At 49.7% G+C, this 22,379-nt stretch overlaps 1 protein-coding gene across 2 annotated transcripts in view; it reads left to right on the top strand.

The window, feature by feature from the left end:
- ADAM8 (ADAM metallopeptidase domain 8) overlaps nt 1-22,371 on the top strand; it is a 22,784-nt gene extending 413 nt beyond the window's left edge. The window contains exons 2-25 of one of the 2 annotated variants that reach the window (XM_085306123.1): nt 2,638-2,747; nt 7,665-7,741; nt 8,208-8,286; nt 9,091-9,167; nt 11,840-12,026; nt 12,543-12,608; nt 12,706-12,774; nt 13,535-13,704; nt 13,819-13,900; nt 14,708-14,856; nt 15,101-15,278; nt 16,891-16,980; nt 17,912-18,107; nt 18,440-18,539; nt 18,691-18,874; nt 19,007-19,084; nt 19,391-19,475; nt 19,663-19,777; nt 19,892-20,069; nt 20,191-20,247; nt 20,999-21,067; nt 21,437-21,487; nt 21,758-21,849; nt 22,029-22,371. In XM_085306123.1, the coding sequence (XP_085162249.1) occupies nt 2,638-2,747; nt 7,665-7,741; nt 8,208-8,286; nt 9,091-9,167; nt 11,840-12,026; nt 12,543-12,608; nt 12,706-12,774; nt 13,535-13,704; nt 13,819-13,900; nt 14,708-14,856; nt 15,101-15,278; nt 16,891-16,980; nt 17,912-18,107; nt 18,440-18,539; nt 18,691-18,874; nt 19,007-19,084; nt 19,391-19,475; nt 19,663-19,777; nt 19,892-20,069; nt 20,191-20,247; nt 20,999-21,067; nt 21,437-21,487; nt 21,758-21,849; nt 22,029-22,056 (2,567 nt within the window). In that variant the 3' untranslated portion in view covers nt 22,057-22,371. Of the gene's footprint in view, nt 1-2,637; nt 2,748-7,664; nt 7,742-8,207; nt 8,287-9,090; nt 9,168-11,839; nt 12,027-12,542; nt 12,609-12,705; nt 12,775-13,534; nt 13,705-13,818; nt 13,901-14,707; nt 14,857-15,100; nt 15,279-16,890; nt 16,981-17,911; nt 18,108-18,439; nt 18,540-18,690; nt 18,875-19,006; nt 19,085-19,390; nt 19,476-19,662; nt 19,778-19,891; nt 20,070-20,190; nt 20,248-20,998; nt 21,068-21,436; nt 21,488-21,732; nt 21,850-22,028 lie in introns of both variants that reach the window. The other variant, XM_085306122.1, reaches the window with a different exon arrangement.
- The last annotated feature ends 8 nt before the right edge of the window (nt 22,372-22,379 follow it).

The raw sequence follows: 22,379 nt of genomic DNA, 5'->3' as shown, positions 1-22,379 counted from the left end.
TGTTTTTTTTGTTTTGATCGAGTGCGAACTTTTGGGCTTAGAGGCAATGAAACCGCCTGGTGACACGCGAGCTGCTGGGGCTACCTGCCCCGCTCAGCCCGCCCACCGGGGCTCGAGCGGGACTCTCCAAGAGGAGCCCGAGCTAAACCTCGTGATACCACCTCCAGGGCACTGCAGTCTGGTTTTGTGCATTAAACCCTACCCTCAACAGGAGAATAAGGCTGTACTCTGCTGCCTGTGAGGATGCTTTCCCGTCGAACGTAATGGGGTATTCAAGGGACTGTGGTGCAATTTTTCTCGTAAGAATTATTTGTAATTGGGGGGGTGGGGGGTGCATGCAGGGACTTGCTTGCACAGGTTAGATGCCCAGGGCTTAGTATCAGTGATGTGGAGTGTGGAGAGGCAGGAGTGGGACTGCTGACGAGAGGAAGTGAGGGCTGTCTGGGACAGTCRCTACTCGGGAAGATTTCAGCTGCTTTGCCTATGAGACTGAACTTGGTGTCAGGCTTGTAGGGTAATTACATGCTCATCATTGTCATCCTTTTCCTGAAATTAGTTGAGGGCAAAGGATGGAAAAACGAGCTTTGACATGCTTCCCCCAGCTGTCCAAACACCAGGCTTGTCTCCTACAACTGGAGAAAGCCCTGTCGGCTGACTCTGCTTGCAGCGGTCCCCACTGCAGAAGAGCGAGTGCTCCCCATAGCAGAGGAATGGCATGGTGCTTTCAGTGATCTCTGCCCTCTGATCTGCCATGCCCCATTTCCAGCTTGTCTTTGGTCCAGTTGTCCAGTGAGGACCAGACCTGCAGAAGTCTGCTCATGGGTTAGCAATACTAGACTTCAACCCCATAGCCTGAGTAGCAGCRGCAGGATGGAGCAAGAGCTATTTTCATGGGTGCTTTTGAGAGCAAGATCGTATTCCTCTGCCCAGCCAGTTTTTGGGGTGACCCTTGTAGATTTGCTTGGGCAGCCAGGCAGTGCAGTCATGGCTCAGCTCTGGAGCGCAGTGAGCAGATGGGTCTTGCAGGATTATGTAATTGCACCTAGATCAGCCTTCAGCGAGAGAGGGAAATTTGTCATCCTCAGTCTGTGCCTTGCTGGCGGGGGGGACCATGACTCAGCCCGCTGAGGGGGTGGTGATAAGGCTTTTGGCTCCCGCTCAGGCACTGTGGGYGAGGGCCACCAGGCACCCACAGATGGAACGGTCTGCTCCAGCGTGATCCCTGCACACTAACTTACCGTTGCCAGGGGAGGTTGCCACCTGCCTCTCATGAGCAGATGCGGGTGCTGCTGGCCATGGATCGGTGCCCAGAGTTGACTGCTATGTGAAGTCCCCGTTTGGGGGTCCTGGGAAAGCTTGCTGTGGATCTGAATGGTTTGTCACCTTGAGGAGGGAGAAGATTCTAATTTCTGAGACTGAAAAAGTRGATCAGAAAACTACTTGCTCAAAAACCCCAAGAGTGATGAAGTGTACCTAGTAGAGGTRTAATATGGATTCACAGCCCTAGCCCTTGGCTGAGACTGCAGTCCCAGAGCTACTAGAGAATATTGAGGCTGGGACAGCCTGGTCTTACCTTATCCACCTCTGGGCCACACATTCYTCTGCCTTCCCTTGCATCCACAGTATGAGCAGGGCCAGAAAGCCAATCCAGCTGMAAATAAACCCCCTCAGGATAAAAAAAACCAAAAAAACAAAAAACAAAAACAAAAAAAGAGCTATTTTTCAGCTGGATCAACTCCCTGTGCTGGCTCCCGCAATCTCACTAACACCAGTGTTGGTGCAAGCTTGGGGGGAGACCAGGCAAGAGATTAGACCCTAGCAACCCTGATTTAGACTAACAAAACCTACAGAGGAGATGTACTATTGAGGATTTCTGATTTTTTCTGCTGCATGAACAATGTGGGGGGAGGAGGGGGCTGATCCAGCTGGAACACAAGCCATTCTGCAAAACACAGCCCAGAGAGTTGCCAGACCCCAAATCACACACCATGACRTTGAGACTGGGAGCTTAAAACCTCCGTGTTTATTAATGCAGCAGGGTCTTTGTAGGTTTTTCAGCTTCAGGGTGTCTGCTCTCTTGCTCTTTTATGCAGCTGCAGAAGCTTGACATAATAATAATAATAATAATAAAAAGAGGTTGTCCTGTAACTACCCGGGACTGGATGATAGCCAGAGACTTGGGATAGGATTCTAGGAGTGGGTGAAACTGAGCACCTTGTGGTTGCTGGTGCCAGGCAGCAGTACTGGGGGTTGTCAGGGGGTATCTGCAGAGGTGCCTCTGTTGGGGCCAGCGCAGTGTGTTCTGCTAGAGGGCATGCTGCAGATCATTGTGCAACCCTTTACTTCTTCCTAAGGTTTTTCCCCTCCATTCAGTGTGCATTTCCTTCTGCCAGACTTGCTGTGGCCTCACATATATCAGGCACAAGGTGTCCCTGGACTGGTCAATGGGTTATATTCCCAGCAGAATATTCAGCTGTTTGCTGAAGTACATCCAGAGAACCTGACCTGCTTCTTCTGCTCTCCCCTGTGCATTCATTTCAGCCACCTTGGAGATGCCTTCGTCCCTACTCATCACAGTTATTTCTAGGCATCCTAGCTCTGAGCATGACCAAAGCTCTTGGCCTTTGAATTTTCCAGATGTCTCTGCCAGCCTAGAGGAGAAGCTGACACATGTGGAGAAGTACGAGATGGTGATGCCTTGCAGGGTGCCAGCAGCCCGGGGGAAGAGGGACCTCTCTGCACAATCTGTGAGTAGTGTTGCCTCTCAAATACCAGGTGCTTGGCTGCCTGCTTGGTTGGAGAGGGGAGCCAGCACTCCATTATTTTAAACTTGTGTTTACACTGATGATTGGAGCTAACACAGCTGGCTTTTTGTCCCTGGTCCCATCCTGAAAAGCTATGCCAGGGAGCTAAACAGTAGGCAAACTAAGCGCAAGCAGAAAGGAAAGAGTTTTCTGCTGCTTCAGCTCTGTGGATTGGTTCATGGTAGAGGCAGTGCAGGTGCGAGGGATGGGGGAAACTGTGGCTTAACCACTGGGAACTGCAGCCTGAATCACACACATCCAAGTGGATTGTCTCCACACAGCTGCCCTCACTGCCTTGCAGGGTGTCCAACTGATGTTTAAATCAGCAATGACCTGAGCGAGGCACCTTGGCCCACTGCTGGAAACTCTTCCTCTGCAGCTGCCAGTGAAGTGTCCTTGGCATGCAAGTGGCAGAGCAAGGCTCAGAGCTGGACCTTCTTTAGCCCGGATGAATGATATGGTGTGGATTTTCTGCATTGCCTTCATCCCAAATGATAGAGATCTCAAAACATCAGATCAGAGCAGCTTTGCTGGACTGTTTCTTGTCAAAATAGGACCTGCTGATAGTCGGATGAAATACCAGAGGAGGGAGCAGCCTATTTCATGCTTTCTTTGGAGACATTTGACAGTGTTGCCACCTCCTGCAATCTTGTACTGATCTTGTGATGTCTGCTCTTTTCTTAAGTGCTGTTTTGTGGAGTCTCCCTGAGACATAAGCATTTCTCCTTTTGTGTTTTCTTAAGYTGTTTTTTCATCCTTTGGGGCAGGGAAATGTGAATCAGAAAGTTTCAGAAAACCACATGAAAGAACCACAGTGGTATTTTTTCTTTTTTTTTCTTTTTTCTTTGAATGTTGTAATCTGGGGGAGGGGGTGGAGTTTTTGACTCAGGAGTTTCAAGCACTTGGAGTTGGCCTTCATGGGACTGTGGCCTTGACCTCAAGGATGCTTTCCTCATTGACTTAAAAGAAGCGAAATTCAGCTAAACACATGGATTCATTTTTTAAGACTTAAAAGCATTAACTTTAGCACCTGATGAAATTGGGAGGTTGAGGACATTTATTTCCTAGTAAACTCTAAGTACAGCACGTTCATTTGGGATTCAAAGCCATTCTGATAAAATAGCTTCAAAAAAAACACTCCCTGAAAGCATCTGTTTTCTCTGCTCTAGAAACCTAAACTTGTCCACGAGATAAACATTCTCCCAGCTATTTAGAGACACCATCTGGTGCCAAACGTGTTGAATGTCTCTCTCTCTCTCTGCACTGATCCCATGGAAAAGAGAGCTCATCAAACTGCACATCCTTCTGCTTTCCACGGGCATGGTGCTCTATGACATGTAGATGGGCATGTGGCAGTGTGGGAGGGGATGTACTGTCTTGAGCTGCATGTCTCTGGGATCACTATTGGTGGTGTCTACCTGGTCTCACCTGGTCTGGCCTGGGATTGCCTTGGGCCTCCCAAGCCTGATGTGTTAAGGGTAGAAACCTGACATTCAAACCATTTCCTTCTTCCTCCAAAGTGGAGTTTGCTCTCCTAGTAATGTTGGTTGAGGACATGGTTCTCAGCAGGGCTTGTCCACCAACAAGCCCCTCTCTGAAATGGAGATGCGTAACTGGAAGGACATTTTCTGTTCCAGCTCCTCCTGTGGCTTGGTGTTAGGTGCCTCTGGCCACCTGGTGGGAAAGGCATGGATTGAGAGCTTGTTTCTGATGCAGAAGAGGTCAGAGCAGTCAGAAAATGTGGGGTCTGGGCAGCAGGTGAGGTTTTAAGTAAGCTGCTACTCTTTGCACTTTGCTTAAATCAAAATGTTCAGACCTGCAACGGTGACACATTCATGCAGGCCTAGAAATGAAATATGTGAGTGAAACCTGTTTGTAGCAGCTCAGGATCACCTGAGATACCAGCCTTCAGCAAGGACATGGTTTTGCATTCCCACTCTGAGTCATCAGCCTTGCTTAGCAGGAGCATGGTAGGGTGTTACAAGGGTGTGCAGGAAACTTAGGCTCTCCGTGTAAAGGGAACTCAAAACAGAGCGAGAGAAGGACCTTCAAAAAGTACTAGGTTGAAGCAGTCAGTGTTACTCAAGGAAGTTGAGTAAAGGTGACTTCTCAGGTTTTGTAGTTAAGCACTTATGTCTATGGAAGATAGATAACTATCTTTTTCTCATGCTCTATCTTTTTAAAGAGATGTATTTAAATCACAAGATTGTTTCCAGCCATAGGACCCAGTGTCATGAGCTGCTGACTTCTCCCTGAGTGCTCCTGCACTCGTACATCAGCACCGATTTTCCTCATTGTGTCCCAAAGCCAGTTAAGACAAAAAGGAAAATCCTTTGGCTGGATGGAGGCAGCAAAACTCTTGCCAGCCCGAACTCAGTGTTTGCAGGAATCAATGGAACTTAGCAGAACAAGTGGAGCAATAGTATAGGGTGGCAGSAAGCTGTGGGGTCCCTTTGGTTCCTGGAGCCTGGGTATTGGAGCCTGGGTCATGCATGCATGCAGCCTTCCTGGGGGAAGGGCATGGGGTGAGGAGACTTGGGCAGGCAGACGCCTAGTGAGGGTATTGAGGGGTGGAGGAGCTGAGTTGGTTCCTCCTTGCTGAGGTGAACATGTGTGGCTGGAGCTGGAGCTGGAGCTGGAGCAGGGCATGACAGTGGCCCAGCAACTCGCTTTATTTCCCTCTTCTACTGATACCCAGCACAAGGCAGAATCAGGCTGGTGGTGGAGCCTCCATCTCTACTGTTCTAGGGAGACCTGTGGCTTTTCCCACTAGGGAAAGAAACACCCTTTGCTGGGCTAGGACAGAGAAATCGTGTCCCAGTCCTCTGCAAACCCCTTGGGTCTCCTCCTAATCAGACTAGCTAGAATAAAACCCTTGTCTTCCTCCCTTTGCTGTGGTCACAGCTCTGTCTGCTTGCTCAGCACTGTCATGAGGTTAGTGAGGCTTTGGCAGAGGCAGAACTGAGTCGCCTGTGCTTTCAAAGCCTTCCCRTCTGGAATGCTTACAAAGCCCTCACTAATCAGGAAGGAGGTGCTTCAGGAAGACTTTACCAGGATTTTTTTTTTTTTTAATTTAAACTTGCATTGCTGTTCTTTCCAAGAGAGAGTTGCTCTCCCCTCTGACCCACCACCCCCTTCCAAGTGCTTTTCAGTGATTTTTTAGGACCTTTTCTGGCTCTGGCACTGCCAACAATAACAAAGAATTACTTTGTTGGCGGATACTAGAAGGGAAGGCCACGTCACATGTGAGACACTGTTCATAAGAGAAAAATGTGTCAGGGACCCACAACAGCTCCTCACAGCAGCACAGCATGCTTGTGCAGTCAGCTGTGCAAGGGATGTTCTTATCTGCAGCCTAGGCTGCCTTACCTCCGAGAAAAACCTGTTGTGGCTCACTCAGCATGCAGAGAGGCTGTTTTGTGGCCAGAAGCCTATCGCTCCAAGCATCGCTTCAAATTGGAAACACAAACGGGTGAAATTTAGAGCAACTGACTCACAGGAAAATCCTTTTCCCTGACCTAGCTGGCTCTGACTGCATTGCTGAGACAGCAGGACTTTCCACTTAACCCCAGCTCTCATCTGGTTGTAGATTCCCTCCGGGGAGTGCTGAGCCTTCATATGTTAATAGATCTTTGGGGAGAGGCTGAACACCTCACACAGGAGGAATGCTAGCCCTGTGGGAGCTGTTGCTTTACCTTTTGCCTGGCAAAGCTGAGGAAGTTCCCTCAGGGACAGTGTCCTTGCCCAGGTGGTGGATAAGGAGGTCTTGCATGGTGCCAAGGACACAGCCTGACATGGAGCACCACACGAAGGATTGTAGTCTCTCCCAGTGGCCCTGCTGAGACAGTATGGCTGGAGATCTCTAGTCCAACATCCAGGAATAGGGATCACAAGGGAGCACAGACAGGACTTGAGGAAACATTTCTTCCTCTAAAGGGGGAGCACCCCAAAGACACGTCACCAGGGAGCTGGGATTAACGCATGGGAAATCTCTCTGTCCTGGAGATTTCAGGGCTTGTCTGGGCAAAACCATGCCCCCCTGACCCAGTGTTGGTGACAGGAGGATGGACTAGAGACTCACAGAATCACAGAATAGTTGAGATTGGAAGGGAGATCTGGAGATCATCTAGTCCTACTCCCCTGCACAAGAAGGGTCACCTACAGCATGTTAGACAGGGTGCATCCAGGCAGGTTTTGAATATCTCCAGAGAACAACACTCCACAACCTCTCTGGGCAACCTGTGCCAGTGGTCTGTCACTCAAGGGACTCCTTGAAGTCCCTTCCAGTAACTCTCTGGTGATGCTGTGAGGTATCTGATACAGAATGATATTAAGTCTACTCTCAGTAGAGAGATCATGATGTTAGATTAATCAGAGATAAGGAAGTCTCTGCTGAGAAAAGCATTTGTGCACTGTAGAGCTTTGTGGTTCTGTCTATGAGTAAGTGCTGAACATAGTCCCAAAAAAGGAGCTCTTGTGACTGATGAGTATGAAATTTCAGCTTCTTGTGTGCTTGTCTGTGGCCATGTGTCAGACACAGGAAATAAGCCTTTGCTGACTCTCTGTTTCACTGCTGGCATGACTTGTTCTTTTTCTCAGGATGTGTTGGGGATTTGCATTATTGCACATGTATTTTCTTCCTTTCCTTCTGATTTCCTGTGTCTTTGCTGGATACCTTTGGGGTGAGTGTGTACATTGCCTCTGGCCAGTGACAAGAGGGGCTCCCCATCCTGCAGTCATCTTCCTGATGAGGTGTGTGCAAACCCTATGTGTTCCTTGGGCCGTATCTGGGCAAAGAGGCGATTTGCAACTTGTGCTCCTGGTCATGGTGGGTTTGTGCTGTCATTTTGTTTCATGCAGAGCATCTATCCAGATCACATCCTCTACAGCATCCATGCCGAAGGCAAGGACTATATTCTGCATCTGGAGAAGAATAAGTGAGTGCTGGTGGGCAGGGAGGGCTAAGGTAACTGGAAATTCACTTTACACTAGTTTTTAAATGTAACTTCTCTGAGATCTGGTGTCACAGCATCAGGGTCTGGAGAGGGAGCCGCTAAATGAGGGTGGAGAGACTCTGTTGGCTGGCACTTACCCTTTGGATTTCATGGTTGCTGCATCTAAGTCACTGCAGGGATCCCTTTGGCCCAGATCCTTGCTATAAGAATATCTATTTTTTCCTTGAAAAACACACCCTGTGAGGTTATGGGCCCGTTATATCCAGATATAATGTCCATAAGCACCTCAGCCTCTGAGCCCAGGGCTCACCATACTGAAAGTGAGGCAGCCAGGATTTGGCCTATGAGGTCCAGAGTGGTACTGAGCTCACCTGTGATATGTATGTCACCTTCCCATCCCCTGCCTAAAAGAATTGTCGTTCCTAACATGCCTTTCCTATTCTTGCAGGGAGCTGCTTGGACAGCATTACACTGAAACACATTACGCGGCCAATGGCACGGAGATCACAGAGAAGCCAGATGTTCTGGTATGGGGCTTATACTGCAGCAGGCTCCTAKAAGAGTGGGTTTTAGGCCCTGGTGAAAATATGCAACCTGCAGGACAAGTTTGCAAAGTGCGAGCCGCTGCTGGCACATAGAGCAACATGGCTCTGCCCTCTCTCTTTGCTAGCTTCAGCCTCAGCTCTTCCCTAGGTTCACAGGCACCCGTGGCAGGGAAGATCCTCATGAGCCAGCCTACGAGCTCAACAGACATTTTGTCCTGTATCCTGTGCCAAGACGATGGCCAACAATTTTACCAGCCCCAGCTCACCATTAACATGGCTATTGACAACTATTTCTCACAGCATCTGCCTGTGACTACAGCAGACCACTTTTTGCCAAAGAAATGATAGCAGGAAGATCAGCAATGATATAACCTGGAAATATTGGCTTGGAAAGCAGTGTCACCGCCCCTGGGAGGACAGCTTTTATTGATAGGGATATTACCCTGGTTGGGTCTCACAGGCTTCAAGGTGTTCAAGGTGTGTTTTAGCTTTCACAGGCCTTCACACTGAACAATGATGGCTTTGGGGACATGAGGAGTCCCTGCAGGGTCCACCAAGCCTGTGGCAGGAATGGTCTCCTCGTCTTTTACTTTGCCAACACTGTTCCCAGGCCCAGCAGCAATCTCCCTCTTTCTATTTCAGTTGCACATGAGTTTACTAAGTGGGGAGATTTTTACTCATGGGATGGTCACTGCCCTGCATCCTTCAGGATCTCTCTCTTTGGCTCTTCTTTCTATTTCCAGTATGGTGTAAATTGTCATTACRCATCTATTTTCTCTGTTGCAGGATCATTGCTTTTATCAAGGCCATGTTCAGGGATATGCCATTTCAGCAGCAAGCATCAGCACCTGCAAAGGGCTCAGGTAGGACTTTTGATTTACTCAGGGTACTGTATGGGGCAAGAGCAAGCAGGCAAAATGAATCATCTCTGGCAGCTTGTCCAGGTGGACAGAACCGAACCAGGACTCAGAAGGGCATTGCAACAGTTTGTTTTCTCTGCACGTTGCAGTGCTGTTCTTGAACAAATCAACATGGTGAGTTGATGTGACWAAGCCCCAGTCCTCTGGTCCTGATGGAGGAGAGAATTCAGCTTTCACTAGAGGGGGGGAAAAAAGATTCATTTCCTCTGGATGGTGGGAATGCTGAATATATGACCTCAGTGGCTTAGAGCCCAGAATGCAAGCATACACTGCATTTTTAAGCTAAGTCTGTCATTTTGGGGGAGTTGACTCATGCCACTGGAGTAGATGAAATTGGAGCACAACAGGATGTCATGGCGAGATGTATCTTCCCTGAGTGATGAGATAGCTTGTCCTGAGAACTACCAGGGCTGAGGAGGGGATTGCAGCTATCCTTTCTTCCTTGGGCAGATCAGAGCAGAATTGCCCAGGTTCCTGCAATCTGCAACACAAAGTATGTGCTCACATTTGCAAACCTACTTGCAGGCAGTCAGGTTAGGTTTGGATGACCTCCCAAGCTGAGCTCCTAGAGTTGATGGCCCAGCAACTATATAAAGGAAAAGGAATGCAGAAGGTGCATAAAGCCAGCTGTGTCTCACCATCAAGCCCCATCTAGGGAGCTCTGGGTGAGGTACATGAAGATGTGGTCACCTTGGAGAAATCACCGGTCCACTCATTGGCAACAGCTTCAGCTGATGGAGAATTAAGGCTGGAGATGAACTGTAGAGAGGAGACCTGAGTGTAGAGACCCCAAGGGGAAAAGAAGAAAGTCCTCACATGGAGGAGCTCACAGCCTGCATGGATAGAGGGTATGCAGAATGAGTGTTCATGCACACACATGCTGTGCTCTGGGCATAGGAAGATGAGGAGCAGAGCTGCATTGTGGGAGCAATCTTAGCTCTAGAAGAGTTGGTGAAGTGCTAAAAAAGATGCATCAAAGGATCTGGGCAGTTCTCAGCCTTTCATTTCTTGCAGGTCAAATGAAAACTCATTTGGTGCAGAAATCTCCTTGGTCATGTCCCCAGGCAGCCTGCTGTGGGATGGCTCCCCAGACTATGGCTGGAGCTTGCCTCTTGCTTGTCAGCCCTGCTTTTTTCACTGCCCATGCTGGGCTCTGGGAGGATTATGGACATATACTGCAGGCAGCACTGCTGCTCATTCTTTGTGATTTGAGACCCACCTTGGGTCTTCCTTTGTTTAATGACAGAGAGCATCCTTGCAGAGTAACCCCAGCCRCCAAATCCATGAAAGGTTATTCAGTTTGTCGCAGAAGGTTTGTGCTCTGCTCTTTTCTTTCTTTTAAGATTAGCTGACACCTAAAAATTGCAAGAGATCATGTCTAATAACCAGAAAAGAGCCAAGTCTCTCTCTCAGGAGAAGGGCAAACAATGCTTGAAGGGAGGTGCTTAGTACCAATGTCCTGCAAACACCAGTTGTCAGGCTGGAGCTTTGTGGTAGCTATTTCCTCATTCTGAAAGTGTGGGTTGTAGTCTCTGCAAAGACTCTGGCTCAGCACAAGTACACATATGGCACATGCAATATGCAGATGTTGTAGGACAAGATGTGTAAGGGCAGGACAGGAGTCATGTACAGTGAGGCCACATGACATGCACAGAGGACATGGGATGTGTAGGCACGTGGATATAATGCAGATTCAGAAAGACACAACAAACCATGCCTGCATTTTTTCACTATTAAGTAGCTAATACATCTTGACTTTAGAGATTGAGACTGCAGTATATTAGAATTGTGATCACTGACATTAAAATAAAGACCTTTAAGTTTGCAGTACCTTATAGAAAGCATTTTGAAGGTCTGAGTAGATCAGTAGCTATGTTAAATACCGTGTTAAACCTGACCCAGCAGGACTGGGTACTTCTCTTCGCTGAACCTCAGCAGGTTTCTGCTGCCCAAAGTACTGGCTTTTGCTACCATCTACAGATGCTGAGCCATGGATCATTCCCATGACAGCCTGGCAGCTCAGCTGGTTTCCCATCTCCTAATCATCTTTTTGTCCAGCCTGTACTTCCACAGCCTCCAAAAGTGAATGCTATGAATGTGTTTCCTATTGCTCCTCCTAGCAAGTCCAAGAACAGCTTCATTCTGTGGCATCTCCTTGTTGTGCCCTTGAGTGCCAGGAAAGGTTGCAGGGAAACAAGACTGAGGTATCCGGTCCCTGACTTTACCTTGAGCTCCTGCACTCAGAATCTCTATATAGCTGCATGGGACTTAAAGGACCACCCCAAGGGCTGCTTAGGGCTTTCTACTGAGTGTAATTAGGTTTAATGCACATGGTCAGAAGGATCTGACTGCCATGGCCATGCATGGTCTGTACCTCATCCAAGCTGCCATCCTGCCTACAGGAACCATGAGTGGGTAGGAAGGTGATAGGTGGTTTCTTAGCTAGGATTTGGCAGCAACATTTTGTATCAGAGGTACTGCCAGGGGTGAGTGCAGTGTCCAGACATGTTCTCATGTCTGTCTGTGCTCAGAGCAGCATCATGTGAGTATATCTCTCTTCAAGGCTGTGTATGTAACACCTACTTGACCTGACATCTGCCCTCATTTTTCGGCAGTGGATTTTTCCGGGTAAATGAGACTGCCTATGTGCTGGAGCCCCTGGGTGAGGACGAGGCTGGATGGCATGCAGTGTACAGAGCAGCTCACCTGCGGATGAAGCACAGCACATGCCAAGAGTCTGGTGCCACCCTGGAATATGACCACGAACCAAAAATTGCTGCAGCCATGAAGCTTCATCACTGGGTTAGGAACTACATTGCTCCTCTTTGCTGTAGTTGAGTTTGCAAGAGCCGGGATCCCAACACCTGCCCGTGAATGGCCAGAAGAGGAATTGGGCCACACTGCATCTCTTGATGATGCTCCCCTCTTCCTACCCAGGTGTTGTTGGTTGAGTGCCCAAATACAGATTCCTATCAGGTTCACTGGCCTTGCTTCTAGTGTGAACAAGTACTCAGGTGCTGTATCATCAGCAGGAACAGCTTTCTACCCCATGAACATTCTGCTGCCTTGTGCAACCAATGCAGGTCCTCCCTGTATGCTGCTGACACCTATCGAACCTCTCTAGTGCCTGCTGCAGTAGCAGGCTAGAGGTCTTCTTTGTATGTTGCAAGCTATCTGAAAGACACAGCAAAATAACATCAGGAAACAGAGATAGCAGAGCTACTAACCCTGAATAAGACAAGAAGATTCCCCAGGAAATCCCATGGGGTGGTCAGCTGCAGAGCTCCTCCCTGCATTCATTTTCCTCTTCCTTTTCAGAAATCAGCTCCAGTACACAAAGGGCCTCGGTATGTGGAGCTGGTCTTGGTTGTGGACAATGAGGAGGTAAGGGAGGGTGAACTGTTTCTTGTGTTTTCATTCTCTTGCACTGTGGCAGGAGGGTGGAGAGTAACCTGGAAATCTCTCCATTTCTTTCCTGTAGTTCAGGAAGTACAAGGACTTGCGCATGGTGCAGGATCGCATGAAGGAAATCGTGAACCATGTTGACAAGGTGAGTTCAGAGGCCCTGATCTGCCCTCCTTGTATGCACACAGACCCCACAGTGTCAGCATGGTTCCCATACTCTCCAGGGGAAGGCTTCCCACTGTGGAAGCGAAAAATGTAGTCCATGAATATGGCAGTGGAGAGGACAGAGCACAGCAGGTTAAAGGGCAGAGCAAATCTCAAGCCTATTAGATGGCCTACCAGATAATGACCAAATCCATTGGCCAGCAAGGTGTGCAAAGCAGATATTAAAAGGAACTCAGCTCTCCTATGGGTCCTCAAGAACAAGCGAGGGCTGCCTCTGAGCTCTGTGTTAGTCATCTTCATAAGGAAAGAGGAACAAAATTTTTCCTATAACTTCTGGGTGGGAAGCCCTCCATTAACTTGTGAGCTGGAGTGCATGCCAGCACAGGCGAGATCTCTGGAAGTGCATGAATGAGCTTTCTGCTCTTGTTGCTTTAGCCTCGCTGTTCCGTAGGCAGCATGGGAACAGCCTCTGCAATCACTGTGGTAGCCAAGGAAGAACACTACCAACTGCCTCAGGTGGCCATAGCCAGACGGAGAGGGCACTCCTGGGTAAACCCTGTCTATTGGTTACATATGCTCATTTGTCTTGTGGTAGGGCCCATGGTAACCCTGGGGTGTCAGTCTGGTATTGCCTGACTAGGTGAGCTTGGACGTGAATCATAGCTCCCTAGGGCAGATGGAACCTTTCCTCTGTTGCGCAGTTTAAATCCAAGTGCTCTCTGGGGTGTCTCCCATCTCAGCTTTATCAGCCTCTTCACCTGCGCGTGGCCTTGATCGGTTTGGAGGTGTGGAAYAACAAGGACAAGATCACTGTGAGTCCCAGCCCAGAAGTGACTCTGGACAACTTCCTCCATTGGCGTGAGACAGAGCTACTGAAGAAGAAAAAGCACGACAACGCCCAGCTGATCACGTAAGGGCAGGACTTGATCCACCCTGGCGATCCCTAGGCACCTGAGCACCTTTCTTCCTTCTGCCTCTGTTAGCATGTGAGCCATGTGTTCATGGGCATGTCTGCTTCCCACAGGGGCATAGACTTCCATGGAACAACTGTAGGCCTCGCGAAGAAGCTTGCAATGTGCACCAGGGACTCAGGTGGTGTCAGTCAGGTAGGTCCCACTGCCTGGAGATGCTCCATGATGGCAGCAGTGATCCATGATCAGGCAGGGACAAACGTATGAGCTGAGGCTCCGGGTTCTGTCCAACCAAACTACCCTCTGTACTTTTTATTTTTTTTTTCCCAGAGCAGATCTCACTTCCACTTGTTTCCCGCTTTCTTCATCCACAGTCATAGAATTAGTTCAGAAGATCCAAATCTTGCCCCTGGCATCTCCGATTCTTGAGACACTAACTCTGAGAGATGTCTATCATTTAGACTCAATGAGGCCTTGGGGAAAGAGTAGCTGTGGAAACAGAACTGGGCACCTGCACTGTGCAAGCCTCTGATATACCTGAGCCATAAGGAGAGCCTCCCAGAGCTACTCCATAGACACGAGGCTCTTCCCACTGACTTTCAGATAGTTGGGGCATGATTTGCAATCATTCGTCAGTCATCCTGAATATGCTCCTCACCCTCTCCATCCCTTCCTAGGGATGGTATTCTTTGCTAGGACATGAACCATCGGCTGTGGGAACCTTGGCTGTCCAAAACCACCACAAAAGCTTCATTTCAGGGTAGCCACTATATATATATGTTTATGTTGACCTACACCCCTGAGAGCCCAGCCTGGAGGTCTTCAGAGACTGTGGGATGAGGTCCAGCTTTCATCTTCATTTATCCTGGCATGGTAGTGTTAGGGAACAAATTGCAGACAGTAGTAAGTCCTGGCACTGAACTATCGAAAAGCAACAACGGGCCTTGCAGAGATGTTACGGAAAGGAGGTGTTTGAACCTCCGTCTGCTGCTTGTTCCACAGGACCACAGTGTGAATCCTATTGGTGTTGCATCCACCATGGCTCATGAGCTGGGGCACAACCTGGGGATGTCTCATGATGAAGACATTGCTAGCTGCCACTGTCCTGTTCCCAAAACTGATGGAGGATGTGTCATGGCAGCGAGTGTTGGGTGAGTGAAGGAGAAAGGAGAATATCCTTGAGTAGTGAATGTCTCTACATATCTCCCTGCACTGTTCCAGTGAGACCTAGGATGAAGCTCTTGAGACAGTTGGGGCTGGGTCAACATTCATTACTTCAATAATTAACCTTTGAAGTGTGGAGAGGGTTCCTCCTCTTGCTCTCTGGGATGGTGGCTGCAAAGCCCCTACAGCTCTTATCTCTGGTTGTGACCACCTGTTTTTCTTCCCCCTAAGCTTGGTTTACCCTAAGCTCTTCAGCAGCTGCAGTGAACACGACATGTGGCAGTTCCTTGGAGACCCCAGGACCAGCTGCTTGCTGAACATCCCCAAGGCCGATGAACTGTTTGGGGGGCCTGTGTGTGGGAACCAGTTTGTAGAGCGAGGAGAGCAGTGCGACTGTGGCACACCGGAGGTACAGTCACTGATACTGAATGGTTGGAAACAAAGGAGGGCAATGGGGACCTGAACCCTAAACCCTATCATCAGATTCTATGAGGCTTGTGCAAGCATGTTCCCTGGGCACTGCAAGACCTGATGATTAGTGCTTCCTTATGTTCCTGATGTTTCTGCCAAAAGATATCTTGTGGAAGATATTTGGTATATTTGACATGTGCTGGCTGTGATGTTAGTGAGGAAGTTCCTAGAAAGGATATCCCAGGGAAGATATCCCCCAGCATATCCTCTGACAAAAAAGATCCCAGGAAGGGGTCATCATAGCATGATGTTCTTTCAAAAGCTGTGCTCAGCTTTTCCTCATCACTAGAAGCACCAAATCTCAGGCCCATCATTACATTACGGTAGGAAGATTCAAGACAAACTGCCAAGTGATTTCCCTGGGATAAATCCCTCGGTTACAGCTCTACTCTGGGGGGGAGGGGGAGGCGGTCTGAATGAGGGATGTTGTTTCTCTCCCAATGCAGCCAGGCACAGAACACCTCATTTTTTTTTTTCCTTCTTGGAGATTTCCGAAAGGTGTTTCCAAAGACCAGGGGCCTATATGGGATCTATTTACTCCCCAAAACTGCATTTTCTGAAAATCTTTTGTAATCCTTCAGTCTGATGTTGATAAAGAGATTAAAGAGGCTGCAGGAACAATTTACACCTGGAGTCTGGCATGACCATGTTTGCATTTGAAAGTGTACATTACAAAGAAGCAAAATGGAGAGTACTTTCCCCTCCATCACCCAGACATGTCCCAGAGGAAGAGCTGTGATTTGCATGTCTTCATTTCCCAAATCAAAAGATGACAGCAACATAAACAYATTGTATTCTCATCCCTGGCATGGCACAAGGTCTGTTAGACAGTGAATGATGTGACACTGGTATATTTTAACCTGAGAAGATGTTGTGTCTCCTTGCCCCATGGTTCAGTCTGGATCCGTTTCATGCCTATGGCTTCTACATTGTATCTGTTAATGTTGCAGCTAGGTTCCCCTGAAAAAGGAGGAAGGAAAGAGTCTTTAGGGACTCTTAGGGAGATCTACAAGATGGTTTCAACCACTTTCAGGAGACTCTTCCTTCTCTCCCTGTAGCATGGCTTTGTGGCAATGGGGGTTTTCTCTTGGGAGCTTGCAGCTAAAGCAAGGCTGATGATATTTGTTTGTCTTCTGGCTACAGGAGGCCTGGTGGTTGGGCCCATGAACTCAACCACACATAATTCCTCTTCCTGCAGCACCTTTATAGACTTTGGCTCTGTTGTCTCAAAACCAGGTCCTTTTTGGTTTCATTTCAAGAACAGGTCTGTTCTTTCTTGGAAAAATGTTCTTAGGTGGTTCACTTACCAAAACCGAGCAACCATTAGATCTTGCTTCTCTAGTCCTGGCTGATTCCTCCAGGGATTTGTTCCCATCTGACACTGAAGGGACATTAAACACAGACTGTAAGCAGCCTCAGTCTCATTGCCCAGTAGTGCAAAATTTAAGCTGTTTGCTGCCTATGTGATCAGCCCATGGGAGGGTGGGAGAGCTGCAATGTGCCCAGACAGTGCTAATGGTTGCCAGTCCCTGTTCCTTCCTGCCTTGTAGGAGTGCTCCGATCGCTGCTGCAATGCCACCACTTGCCAACTGAGAGAGGGAGCCGAGTGTGCCCGTGGAACGTGCTGCCAGGACTGCAAGGTACCTCCAGCTTCCATTGTGGGAAAGGGGATGAGTCTGGCAATGAAAAATGAAAAAGGAGCTGATTGATGGGTGCCTGATGCTGCCCTGGGCTCCTTGGGGGCTCCCTTATAGAGGCAACGTGTACTCTAACATGATTGTTAGAACATCACAGAAGTGCTGATGAGAAGGGACCAACAACTGCCAACAACAAATTAGTGGGGCTGTGGCTTTCTCTAGCTGAGGGTTGCAAACACCCAAGGATGGAGATTCTCCTCCATGGCACCAGCCCAAGGCCAAAAGCACCAAGTGGTTTGCGGGGAAGGTCATGCTTCCCATTTGATGCTTTTGCTACACTGGCAGTCACCATTCTGTGTGAGAACTATTATGTGGCAGATGAGGTAACTTCTGTTTCTGGCATCCTTGAGTCCAGATACCTCCGCTCTGTTTGGTCTGGAGCAGGGTAAAAGAAGTTGGAAAATGGGGAAGTGTTCAGAAAACATATGGATAGCTCACTTATGGTCAGGTAAAGCTATCTGCTTGTTCTGTTTCGTTTGTCCAAGAGAAAGTTAAGTGGTATCTGCATTGGTTTCTAAGCATAGACATGGGCTGTGCTTTGACTGGAGCAGACAAGGCTGTAAGAGAAGCCGGGGCAAGTCCAGACTATAAGTAAAGCATAGAGTATTTTGAGCAGTGAAGTACCTAACCACAAGGACAGGTTATCTAAGGCCTGGCAGCATCTCCAGGATGTGCAGTAGCTCAGTCAATAACAAATGTCTTTGTTCTAGGGCTTTCACTTGGTTTTGCTGCAAGCTGCCATGCCTGAGTCATCCCCCTGGGGATTCACGGGGATGGTTTGCACTCAAGGCGGACCCAGATGTGGGCTGAATCAAGCTGGAATGTGGTGCAGAGGGAGTCAAGGTGGCACTGACATCCTGGGTTTTTTGTGCAGGTGAAGGCTGCTGGCACACTGTGCCGGGCCAGCAAGAACAGCTGTGACCTGCCTGAGCACTGCACTGGGCTCAGCCCTGAGTGCCCAGAGGACGTCTTCCAGGAGAATGGCATCCCGTGCCAGAATGGGAAAGGTTACTGCTACAATGGGGCATGCCCTTCACATGGCGAACAGTGCCGTGCACTCTGGGGAGCAGGTAACGCACCCTCCCACTGCCTGCTGTCATTGCCACACGCATGGGGAGAAAGGGCAGTCATGCCCAGAGCTGATTTCTTCACTACCTGCTGTCCCATGGCTGCCTGGCTCTTGCATCACTAGCAGAGATGTTAGAGTTGCTCTCTGCTCACTCTAAGAAGGTAGCCCAAAAACACCTGGGAGAGTGGCTGTGGGATCAGGCAGATCTTGAGACCACAGTAGATGGTTTCTGCTGCTCTCATGCTGATGCTGAGCCATGTGATTTGTGCTGCTGTTGCTGGCTTGACATAGGCTCTGGCTCTGCATGATCCTCTTGCTGTGTGTGTCCCACAGCGGCCCAGGTGGCTCCTGACATCTGCTTTGAGCGAAACAGTCAGAAAAACCAGTACCTCCACTGCCTCACTGAGTCAGGAAAGAGGCCCTGCAGCCCCAAGTAAGCAACCGAGCAGTTTGTGTCTGGCAATGGCCTTGGAGGGCTGGAGCAAAGTCCCCAGGCCTTGGTACCTCTCTTGTTCTCTGGATGAGGGCCTGGGCTGGTGACTAGTGCTCCCTGCATTCACAGCCACCTCTGCCTCCTTTCACAGGGATGTGAAGTGTGGCACACTGCTGTGTCTGAGTGAGAACACCAGCCCAGTCCTTGGTGGCAGCTCATACTCCTTCTCATTTGGCCGCTTCAGTTGCAAAGCAGTCATCACAGATATCGATGCCAATGAGATGGTGGCCAATCTCAGACTGGTGCCCACAGGTACCAAGTGTGGGGAGGAAATGGTGAGTTGACTCACTGACTGCCCTGCTGAGGCAGCTGGGAAAACCCCCAGGCTGGATGTGGCACCCAGTGGTGGGGGCCCTGACCCCTGCAGGCAGCTAGCTCTGCTCTTAGAGCCCCCTGCCTTCTTCCAGGTCTGCTATGCCGGGCGCTGCCAGAACGTCCTGGTCTATGGCAACAAGAACTGCTCTGCAAAATGCAATAATCATGGGGTAAGCTCAGCCCTCTAAAATGCTCCTGTACTGTTTCTGCTTGTGGATGTCTAGCCACCCTTCCCCACCTGAACATAGTGCAAGGGCAGGAGACATCCTGCTGAATTTGGGTCTGACACAGGTCACTCATGCTTGGTAGTGGGAGTATGTGTATGTCTGGGCTGGGTCATGCCTCCTTGCTCTGTGCAGCCACAGCTCGCAGTGATCATTGTCTTCAAAAGAAGGCATAAAATCTTGAGTGGCAACTCCAGCTCCTACAGCAGTGGTTTTGCACATGTGCCCTGACTTTGTCCTCTTGGATTTCAGGTTTGCAATCACAAGCGGGAGTGTCACTGTGAACCAGGGTGGGCAGCGCCGTACTGTGAGCAGAAGATTTTGGAGATCACCACAGGTATGGCAACCCATATGCATAGCTGGCAGGGAAAAACTTCCCCATGTCAGGGATAGGAGGTGGGTGAGAGCTTAGGGGTGGAGCAATGGTGACCATTGCCATAGGTGCCCACGGTCATCTCTCAGTCCCAGCGCTGTGCGTGCTCGACATGGAGGTGCCTGTTCTCACATCTACTGGCTCTCCGCAGGGGGCAGCAGCCTGGTCGTGGCAGCTGTACTGGCTGTGTTGGCAGTCTCAGGCATCCTGCTTGGTGGAGGCTTTATGCTTGTCAGAGGCAGTGGGAAGAGGTACTTCCAGAAAGGGTAAGTCTCCAGATGCCTTGCTGGCAGACAGGGTGCTTTCACTATGAAGGCTTTGTGGGTCATATCTGAGGCTGGGCAAAGCTACTGATCCCGTATTGGTCCTTTGCATTACAGGCAAATCTCCAGCAGTCCTGCCCGTGGCCTCACCAACCCACTATTCCAGGAGGGTGGCAGGAAGCGACCCACGCAGAATGATCTATCCCGGCATGACATCAGCAACCCCAGCCTGCTCACCACGACCTTGGACCTGCAGGGTGCCCGCTCTGTGAAGCCCAGCCGCCCACCTCCAGAGGTAGGAAAATAGAGTGGACCTGGTCAGCCACGCTGCAAACAGCCAGCGGCAAGTGGTGAGGGCACCTTCATGGTGCCTTAGGGAATGCAATGTCTCATCCTTGTTTCTGTTAACCCTGCAGCCTCCTGTGCCTGCTACTCAGATGAAATCTCCAGCCTCTCCAGGCCAGCCTTCACAGGTAACCATCCATCCCCGCCTGGTACCCAGTGCATCCAAAAGTCACTCTTAGCCAGGCTTTAGCCAGCCAGGCTCTGGTAGAAGGTTGGTGCCTGGCTCATCTCTGCCTCTAAGATTTGTTTATTCAGGTGGGGGCAATCAGTCTTTCATGTAGATAGGACTCTGCTTGCATAACCCCTGGCCTCCCCATGGCCAGATCCTAAAAGCCCAGCTCTCTCCCATCTCCTTGTAGATCAGGCCATGACCAGTCTGGCAGCCTTCATGGGGCCTTGTCAGGATCTCCATGTCCCTCCTGCACAGCTCAGGACACAGTTTGCCATGCACTGTCACCTGGCCCTTCCTGTCTTGAGTCACGGCCTAGGCTGCCCCAGGGCAGTACTGGACACTTCTTGCTGGACATCAGGGAATTTTCTGCTGCCTGATATACTGAGCTCTCCAGCCCCCAGCTCTATTTGCTGTGCACACCTTTCCTTATTTTGTAACAACCGCCCAGACTTATTGGGATGCATCTGTGTGATTCCCCGGTTTACTAATGAAGATGCTGAATGGCACTGCCTTGGCATGTGATATAGTGGCACAGGCCCATGGGTAAAACCACCACTGAAACCAGCCTGCCAAACCTGTTCCTGGGAATTGTCAGTGCCCGTGACTGTGGTGACCGCTGACAAAAGCTCTCCAAGCATTTCTGTGGCCACTGGCCTCCCTCTGTCCTTTAGTCAAAGCAACAGCTCTTTGATTCTCCTTTGCTCTAGGGTGTCGCAATGCTCTGTTTACCACCTCTGCCTCCAGCCTCTGCAAAGCCTCTGTTGGCGCCTAGAGAGGTAAGTGCAAATGTGAGATTTTGAGAAGTGTGAGAACGTGAAAACTCCTCTCTCTCCTCCACTCCACTGGCCAAAGCCAAGTCTGTGGCAGGATCATCACAGATCTGTCCAGCAAGACACCAATCATCTACCTAATCCCTGTACCCATTTGGGTCCCTGGAGGCCATCTCTGCTTTGGAGGTAGAACCTGAACTCCAGCTCAGGACATTTCTGTCCTCTGTGTAGCATGTTCTTGCTGAGGAGCCATATGGGCACTGTTATCTTGCCCTCCTCCCTGTTATTTCTCTGTCTCAAAGCCTGACTTGGGTTCCTGTCCCTGATCTGTGTCATTCAAACAAGCGCATCATTTTGTTCCTTTCCTTCTACCAGGTGAAGCCAAATCCACCCAGCAAGCCTCTCCCAGCACTGAAGAGCAAGGAGGTAGGGCACAGCTCCTATCATGCTGGGTTTGGTGCCAGAGAGGGGGTGGGGGACAGTGCCTGGGAAGCAGAGCAGCTCCAGGGGCAGCCAGGCTCTTGGGTTACTGCCTTAGGGATTCAGGCCAAGGACAGAGCATGGCCAGGACAGTGTTTCCGTGGGGTTGGGGAGAGGGATAAGAAGAGGGAATCATCTTGGGAAGGAACCTGTGTTACTGTGTTTTGCCCTGCCATTTGTTTGTTTGCCAGCTCACCCAGCCCCACTGCACTGCAGGAGAAGCACCATTGCCACCAGCTCCTCCTGTCCCTCCTGCCAAGCCCACAGCCCTGTCATCCCAGCCACATCCAGACCTCACCAAGCCCCAGGTAAGCAGCACTATAATCCTTTCTGTGGCCCCCTGAGCATGCTGGGCATAGGTGACTCAGTCGTCACCTGGAGTCACTCCTGTCCCCATCTCAGCTCTGCACTGGCTGTGAGGATGAGGGGGACCCTGTGAACCCAGGGCTCCATTGTTCCCTCACCAACACCTCCATTTTTGTTTCAGAGAGGTGTTCCGCCAAAAGTGGCCCTGAAGCCACCCACAGCCTGGAGGTGACCCAGGCTGCATTTGCCACAACAATAGAGGAATTGCTAACTCTGGCGCTTTGGATGGGACAGTGAGAGCATCCACGTCTTGCTTCAATGGTACTTGAATTGCTTGCTGGATCCTCCCTTGAGGCCATCAGTGTTTACAGATGTTTGAATCGTGCCTTAACAGACTTTTAGCTATATGGTTTGACCAGAGTCATGAGCTGGAGGCTCACAATCATAGGGAGAGACCAGGAACATGGACAGTGCCAAGACCACTCTCCTTTCCAGAAAGTTCCAAACAAGACCTGTTTGTTTTTTTTTTTTT

The sequence above is a fragment of the Rhea americana genome, unplaced genomic scaffold, assembly GCF_003343005.1.
Source record: "Rhea americana isolate MKP2758 unplaced genomic scaffold, rheAme1 scaffold_233, whole genome shotgun sequence".
Lineage (NCBI taxonomy): Eukaryota > Metazoa > Chordata > Aves > Rheiformes > Rheidae > Rhea > Rhea americana.
Note: the sequence above shows the minus strand (reverse complement) of the source record. Positions and strands in the feature narration are given on the sequence as shown.